Source organism: Eptesicus fuscus, chromosome 20 (genome assembly GCF_027574615.1).
Source record: "Eptesicus fuscus isolate TK198812 chromosome 20, DD_ASM_mEF_20220401, whole genome shotgun sequence".
NCBI classification, from domain to species: Eukaryota; Metazoa; Chordata; class Mammalia; order Chiroptera; family Vespertilionidae; genus Eptesicus; species Eptesicus fuscus.
Window position 1 is genome coordinate 39,499,907 of NC_072492.1, and position 8,314 is coordinate 39,508,220.

At 43.2% G+C, this 8,314-nt stretch overlaps 1 protein-coding gene across 9 annotated transcripts in view; it reads right to left on the reverse strand.

Annotated features, from left to right (window-relative positions):
- LUC7L3 (LUC7 like 3 pre-mRNA splicing factor) overlaps positions 1–6,143 on the reverse strand; it is a 263,776-nt gene extending 257,633 nt beyond the window's left edge. For 3 of the 9 annotated variants that reach the window (XM_028128629.2, XM_054709877.1, XM_028128628.2), the window contains exons 1-2: positions 5,910–6,143; positions 345–411 (exon numbers count right to left, since the gene is read on the reverse strand). In XM_028128629.2, coding sequence (XP_027984430.1) covers positions 345–411; positions 5,910–6,008 — 166 coding nt within the window. In that variant the 5' untranslated portion in view covers positions 6,009–6,143. Of the gene's footprint in view, positions 1–344; positions 412–5,909 lie in introns of those variants that run through there. The other 6 variants (XM_054709880.1, XM_054709879.1, XM_008153684.3 and 3 more) reach the window with 4 other exon arrangements.
- Between the last annotated feature and the right edge of the window lie 2,171 nt (positions 6,144–8,314).

Consider the following 8,314-nt stretch of genomic DNA (forward strand, 5'->3'; position numbering starts at 1 on the left):
TAGGCTAAATTTTAGGATACAGGTTTCTCTGCTCTGTTGAGTTTGTTGCTACTCTTCCATCCACTTTGTCATCTTCCAAAAATTTGTTGACATCTCTAATGTTATCTCCTCTTCCATTTATACCATTTTGGTTTTTAAAATTTCATTTTAGTGGATAGGATTCAGGAGGGAATGTAAACAAACATGTATAATTAACTAAACTGACATTTATTATTACATTCAAAAATCTAAGCCAGGAAAGAAATTTCTTTATCAACAATCCTTTAAGAGAAAACTTTTCAGAAGGGTAAAGTGCCATTTTACATCATAAATTTGATTAAGAGTTACATAGAAAATTCACTTACCAAGATCTGAACGAGTATTTGTGAACAATTCCGCAGGACAAAAACCACAGAGATAATATTTACAAACCTAGTAAAGAAAAACAAAGGTGCTTAACTTTTAAAAATTTTTCAGTTTTAAAACTATATAGGAAAAGGTGCCCAATAACTGTTTTCTCATTTCTGGATCTTCATCTTTCAACCAAGTAAGTGTAAGAACAATTTCATTTATTAGACCATTATTAGTTAGGTGATTAGTGGCCTCTGGACTCCTGCATTTCAGTGAGATATGTACGACTAAGGAAGAGATACCAGCTTTTAAAATCACTAACCACGCCCCCTCAATAGCAACAACAAATATGGGAAGATATCCAGAAAAAAAGAAATATTTATTTATATTAAAAAACCCACCAAAACACCCTACATTGTTCTTATTGTTCTAACATTGGTAAAGACCAGAACCAATTTACAGAACCAAGTCATAATAAACGTAACATCCAATTTCTTTTTGATACTCTACTCCCATTTTACATTTATCATGTTGGCAACAGTTAACCTATTATTTTGAAACTGTCATATACATTTTTTCATTTAAAGATCAGGAATACCTGGAAATTTTACTGATGGGGTAAAAAAAAAAAAAAAAAAAAAGAATACCTGTCACTTGCAACCGTGGTACCAAAAGAATTTTTAAGACATGCAATACCCAAATTTAGTCAGGGGCATTGACCTCTTTTCCCTTAAGATTGTTAAATTAAAAAAATGACAACAGCCGAAACCGGTTTGGCTCAGTGGATAGAGCGTCGGTCTGCGGACTGGAAGGTCCCAGGTTCGATTCCGGTCGAGGGCATGTACATTGGTTGCGGGCACATCCCCAGTAGGGGGCGTGCAGGAGGCAGCTGGTCGATGTTTCTCTCTCATCGATGTTTCTAGCTCTCTATCCCTCTCCCTTCCTCTCTGTGAAAAATCAATAAAAAAAAAAAAAATGACAACAGCCAACACAACAATAGCTGTGTGGTGTGAATGACAATTATACTTTTCAAAAGAGAAAATGTTTACTATAAGAATTTACAACAAAAATATTCAGTCCCTGATAACATACAGTGTCAGGGTTCAACTATACCATGTTCACACTTTCTATTGTCATTCATTTGCATGCCTTTTATCACATATACACCTTTGCAGTATGGTTCAGTCTTTTTACTGCCCACACAAACTGTTGGTAAAATTTTAATCAATTTTCCATAGCATGCCCATCTAGCCACATGCACAATCCCCCAACCCCCCCCCCCAAAAAAAAACCCACAAGTGCCTCAGCTATAACACTATTTAAGATTCCTCAGGCCTATGATTTTCTCCAGCCCCTAGTAACACTTGTCTTCTCTCCCACTCCTTCAGGCTAATTCCTACCAATCCTTTAGGTCCCAGTATTTAAGGGTCACTTTAGGACGCCCTTCCCGAATACCCCAGGCTGGGTTTGGTGCACCTCTCATTTGTGCTTTTCTCCCCCGGGACTCTTACCACATTGGGTTATGGAAGTGCATTTACTCCTTCATATCTGCCACCAGACTGGTGTTCTCTCAGGCCAAGTGCTGTATCTACACTATGCTATACTACTATAGCTTAAGAGCAATACACTTTTGTTGAATAAATGAATGCAGGAATTTCCCCAACTTACAAGTAATAAATGAGAAAATTAAGCATAATTCATAAAATAAGGAAGCACTATATTACTAACTTAAGCTACTTTCTCCCCTTGTGAAGAAATCGAGTCTAATGATACAGTACGTACCCACATTTTCCCTAAAGCAATCAATCAAATACTTTAACATTTTCAGTATCATAATAGTATTGTCCTTTTTTTTAGTGTATTTTAGAAATACTTAATGATATCATTAAGGTTGACGTGATGAATTCTCCAAAATAATGGGGCAGAGAATATAGAGGAAATAATATTGGCCATGTGTTTATAATGTCATATTGGGTATGGGTACATGGAAGCTCATACTATTCACCCTACTCCTTATACATGTTTTGAGGAGAAAAAGCAAGCAGCAGGGAAGAACACATATTAACACACAGACTGCTGGCAATTCCGAGAAGCTCAACACTTACATACCATGCATAGAGTAAGCCAGAAATAAATGCCTGCATTTCTGACAGAAGAACATTTTGGTGACTCTGAATTAAAATTATCTAGTAAAATACTTGAAAGTTCACAAGTAAAAACGTGGACAGAAGTCTTAACTTTTTTTCTTTTCTAAGTAACTTCCGAAGTCGATGACAATGTTTGCTAACGTTTTCAAGATTTTAGAAAAGAACATTCAATTTCTCCCTTTAAAAAATGTTTTAGAGAGAGGGACAGAGAAACATTGATTTGTAGTTCCACTTAATTATGCATTCATTGGTTACTGCTTTTATGTGCCCTGACTGAGATCGAACCCCCAACCTTGCCATGTCAGGATGATGCTCTAACCAACTGAGCTACCTGGCCAGGGCTCAATTCCCTTTTTAAATAATTAAAACTTCCACAGAACAGAGGGCACACTTCAATTTGATAAAAGGAATCTCATTTTAGGTATAATTAGAGTCAGAGTTAAGTCAACAGTTACATAATTTCACGTTTGGGTTGAGATCTATAATGTAACAATCTCATTTTGAACTTCTAAATTCTTATCTATTCTGATAATAACAAGGCTTCTAGTGCTTTCTCTGGCAAACACTGAAATCTTATGTGGACACTAACTGAAAGTTGCTCTCACTAGGCAGTTAAAATCATATGCTTTCCTCATTACTGCGGTTGGCTAAGATTAACAAAACTGTTCAACACAAAATACAATCTCAAGAAATAAAATATTAACAAACGAGGCAAAAAGGTGTGTCAATGAATCCTTGGAACAATATTAAGGCTGATTTCACTTCAGCTGAAAACTTTCAAATCCAAAGCAATCTGCAAAGAAGTTGGAAACGCCTGTTAAGTACTAAAAGGCCCTTCCCAAGACTCAATTTTGATAGTGGTAATATATACATCATTACAAATAAATGAAAGGTCGATAATTTGTATCACAGATGCATCTTACACTTGAAAACGAGCTTTCCCAAGTGCTGCTCACAAGGAAGAACCCAGGACTAAAAGGTGGGTTAGGAAGCAGCAGAATGCTTAAGAGGCCATTATAAAATATGCAGATTTCTGGAGCCTTCCCCCAGACACGCATAATTAGAAGGGGGACAGGGGTGAGATGCAGAAATCCACATTTAAAACAAATTATACAGATCCAATATAGACATCTAGGAACTACTTTTAACAATAAATAAAGCCCTGGCCGGTTAAGAGCAACGTCCTGATAAACCAAGGTTGCAGGTTCGATCCCTGGTCAGGGCACATACAAGAAACAGCCAATGAATGCATAAATAAACGGAACAACAAATTGATGTCGTCTCTCCCCTCACCCCTTCTCTTTCTCTCAAATCAATAAATTTTTTAAAACTAAAAAACAAAATAAAAAAAACAACAACCCACTAAGGTAAAAGCCATTTCAATCATTAAACAAAATAACCTCATCCAGCCGAGATTGCTTTCCCCAACTAGTGCAAAACTTGCAAAGAAAAATGTTCAATTACAATAGGAATAGAAATGGAAAAATATTTTGAAATATCAGGTTACAGTGATGGTGAAACCCTTACATTTATATGCAAGAGTTATCCATTACTCCAAGATTTTAGCACTAACAGCCAGCATAAAATAGCCAAATGACCCGGAAGTGATGCCACCAACTTCCCCAGCTTTATTATACCCTACAGTAATTCTGACTTATTTAGAAGAGGCCATGTGCTTTGTTCCTGGTCAATGCCAACCTTATCCCTGCAGTCCTGAATCAGAAATACTAGTAATTGACTTTTTCAAATCCCTGAATCTGGAATGAAGTGCAATCTGTCATTAAAGTCATAAAATATTTTGGTGACAAGTACCGAAAGTTTAAATCAGCGAGATGCACTAAAACTGAAAAGGAATCGGATTTATTACAGCTGAGATGACATAAAACCTAAATTGCTATTCTGAGAGCCTCAATGCTAATGTTATAAACCTGTACCACATAATGCAATGCGGGAATAAATACCACCACAGAAACAAAGTTTCTCCACAACACTGTTCAAAAAACCAAGGAGGTACAGGCAAAGGCTGCTCCAGGCCACAAGGAGGCAATCAAAAGCAATTTTCCCTTTGCTTCAAAATTGCTAATTGTCTTTTTTGTACATCAACTAAATCATAATGTCCTTTTTTGGGGGAAAGCTTAGATGGCAAAATTACTGAGTTAAGTGGTAAAAGAAAAAGTTACTTCACTGTGAAAAAGAAATGCCTACAAAAAAAGAGGGTCAAGACAAACACAATTACTGTCTCCTATTTAGACAAGGGGAAAACCCCCCAAATATTAAAAACCTACAAACTTTCTAAAAGCTTCACTTCTCTTGAGGTCAATGCCAAATATGTGAATCTGACCCCACACAACGAATTCTACCATAACACTTCACACTTACTTTGGAATCAGGTAGCATCCCTATCCTTTAAACACACACTTATTTTAACTTGTTTTCATGCATTGCCAAAGAGATTTTACTCTGACCAAAACCTGTGTTTAAAGAGTAAGCAACTTAAAAAAAAATTGTATCTGTTTAACCATTCCTTCATATTTTGATTAGCAACTGCCTTTAAATTACCATGTTGTTTGATTATAACTGCAAGCCAAGTAAAATTAAAATCCTACATCTGTTCTTCAGGTAAGACTTCAAATAACCGTTATGCTCCATGTTCAAAACACCTGAAATACATTATGGTATTTTCAGAGAACCAAGTGCACAGAATGGTGAGCAGGATCACAAAGATTTGGTTTCGCCACTTAACTTGCCAACAGATCTTGGGTGAGCCTCTCAAGTCTCCTCTGTGAAACTGGGGTTACAACATTGACCCTTTCTCGTAGGGTTAAGAGAACCAAGTGAGTTTTCTGTGAAAGGAAAAGCCTTGACAAGCGCTCACTGGAACGTACTGCTATCAAACAACAAACATTTACAAATACGGGTAAACCCTACCAAGTTACGACCTCTTTTAAAGATTCATTTCCCCATACAAGCCTCCATTCAGAAATTGGACCGTTACTGAAATAATACACTGCTCCTTGACCACGAATCCTGGCCAGAAATGTCGGTCTAACGACGTCGCTCAGCCCAAATAACGGAAGAATCTGTCCTTCTCCCTATTCCATTATGAAACGAAGACGCTGGGGCCTCTGCTATAATAACTCCTTCCCCGCGTTTCCCCGCCTCATCAAGGTTCTTTTCACTTCTGCCAAGGGTCCTCCTCTGCGCTTCCTCGATACCAAAACAAAAACAAATCATCCCTTATCCCCGGGCCCGGCAGACTCCTCCCTCCCGGGCCATGCTCTCGGCTCCCGCCGGCCAAGGGGTCAGACACCCGACAGCGTCGCGGGTCCCGGCCCCCGCCCTGAGTCGAGCCGCGGGACCGGCGGGCCCAAGCCCGCGCCGCTCCCCTCCCCCACGGCGCCCGGGCACAGGCCCAAGGCCCGCGGGACTTACGCTCTCGTGGTCCCACCGCACGTTGCTGCGCTTCTCATCCGGGGCCAGGTTTCGGTCCCGGCCCATTAACTCATCCAACAACTGCGCGGCCGAAATCATGGTGCTTCCCTCGAGCGGCTGCTCCCACCAGCCCTGGCACCCACTGAAGAAAACGCCGGCGACACCGTCGCCAACCTCTCCGGCCGGCACGCTGGCCGAAAAAGCCTCCTCCAAATAGAAGCCGATAAGACAAAATGGCCGCCGCGCGGGCGCTTTCCCAGCGTGCAGTGCGCGCGCGTGCGCCCTCGGGGTCACGCCCAAGTCTGGGAGGCGAGGTTGGGCCCGCTTCCGCCGGCCCGGGGGCGGGGCCTGCTGAGGCCGGACCGCGACTCCGCCCCCCCCGCGGCACCGCCCCACTCAGCTCCTGGCGGAGCCTGAGGCTAAGCCGCCCTGGAGCTCAGTCCACCCATTTCCCTGAGCGCTTTCACGGTGAGAAATCGGAGCCTACGTCTCGAAGCTTCAACACCGCTCCGAAGTGGAGAAAAGAGCCTTGTATCCCTTTGTCCCACGCCACCACCCGGTGCCATCATCCAGTGGAGGAAACTCATGTTTAGACTCCATTTTCCCAGCCACTTTGTGGGAATTGGGGTCCTCCCACCCCAATTCCCCTGATTCACTGGGTGGGAAGTCAAGGCAGAGATAGGCGGTTTCTACAAGCGAAGTATGGCGATTCAGTTCTGCACCTGATGCCTCCCAGTCTGGAATTTTTTTTTTTTAAATTGTCGATTCATTTATTCAATTACCTGAGTACTTACTATGTGCCAGGTACGCTCCTGAAGCTTGACACTAAGCTCTGAACCTTTCAGACACAGCCCTGCTCCCATAGACCTTGAGGATTAGTGAGGGAAAGCCAGATTTCCTGGGTTAGCAATCCCAGTTCTGCCATCCTGTCTTCCTTTCCCTATCTGCAACTTGGGGCTTATGATAATAACTAGAGACCCGGTGCATGAAATTTGTGCATGGGTAGGGTCCCTAGGCCTGGCTGGCAATCAGGTCTGATCTGTGGGGCCCCTGCTGGCACCCACCTTTGCTGGCCTGGCACTGCCCACTCACCAGCCCCCCCTTTACCCCCCTCCAGCCCCCCACCATCTCCACCCCCTGCTGCTGCAGTTGGCCTTCCTCTGCAGAACCACCTGCGAGGGATAGGGGGGACCCCCCCCCCCCCGCACCCGCCTTGGCTGGCCTGGGGCCTGCGGGCTGGGGGCAGCTCCTGGGTTGAGCGTCTGCCCCCTATTAGGCTTTTATTATATAGGATAGTCCCCTACAGACACGAAGTTACTGTGAATATTAAATGAATTGATGCAATGAAAGGCGTGAAAAACAGGCCTAACACATTTTGAGTCCACTGAATCATTAGCTATATGGTCAGGGGGGAAAGCAGGGTCCCGTCAAAGAGTAAAAAGAAGTCTCTCTGTGGAAATGACGTAAGACCTACTAGTAAAAGATGGTAAGGCTCCAGCCAAGCGCAGTGAATAGAAAAGAATTCAAGGCTGTTAGACAGGAGCAGAGCAAGGACGATGGGCCAGGTACAGGCACTCACCAGGGCAGAAAGCCCCAGATGCCTAACAAGGGGCAAAACTGGGAAAACAAGAACCTGGTCCCCAGGGTGACCTGTCCTGCTCTAGCATATCATTCACTGGCCATGTGGTTTTGGACCCCAGACATTTCATATCGACAGTCAGGCTGTTTAGACCTCCTCACCTTTCCCTCCCTAAAGACAACATCTAGGCCTCAGTTGTACTTCAGCTCCCAGGCCCAGAAAAGCAGCAACAGCCAAGTGACTCCGTGGCTGCCTCAGGACCAGCCACATTGACTAATGACCCCTGGCACTGACCAATCAGTGGAGACCATGACCCTGAAAAAGCACACCTGGAAAGCTGATGAATATTCTATTAAGTCCCTCCCTGAGACCTCCCCTAAGATTTCCACCTGCAAGAAAGAGATAAATATTCCTCTGCCATGCCCTTTCCCCTCTCCTTCCCCCACAGGCAATTATCCCCTGTCCTTTAAGGGACCCCATGAGGCTTACAACCAGAGGAGCAATGGGCAGTGGCACTTCATACCAGGTAACCCCCTGAACCTGTCTCTAAGGCCCCCTTTTCCCTGACTTCTCAGTGAGCCAAAGCAGTCCAGCCTAGGCTTTCCTGTTGCTCCTTCTATGCCCTTCCTTATGTTACTGTCCTAAGTATATTTTTGCTGCCATCATTGACCCAATATTCCCTTGGCTCGGTGCTGTGCAAACCCCCCCACCCCTTGGATATCCCCTTTCTCATCCCCTTCCCTTAAATAAATTCACTTTTTCTTTATCCACCATCTGAGATGGCTATTTAGCCTGCCCATGTATCACCATGTTAACCTTTCAAAGG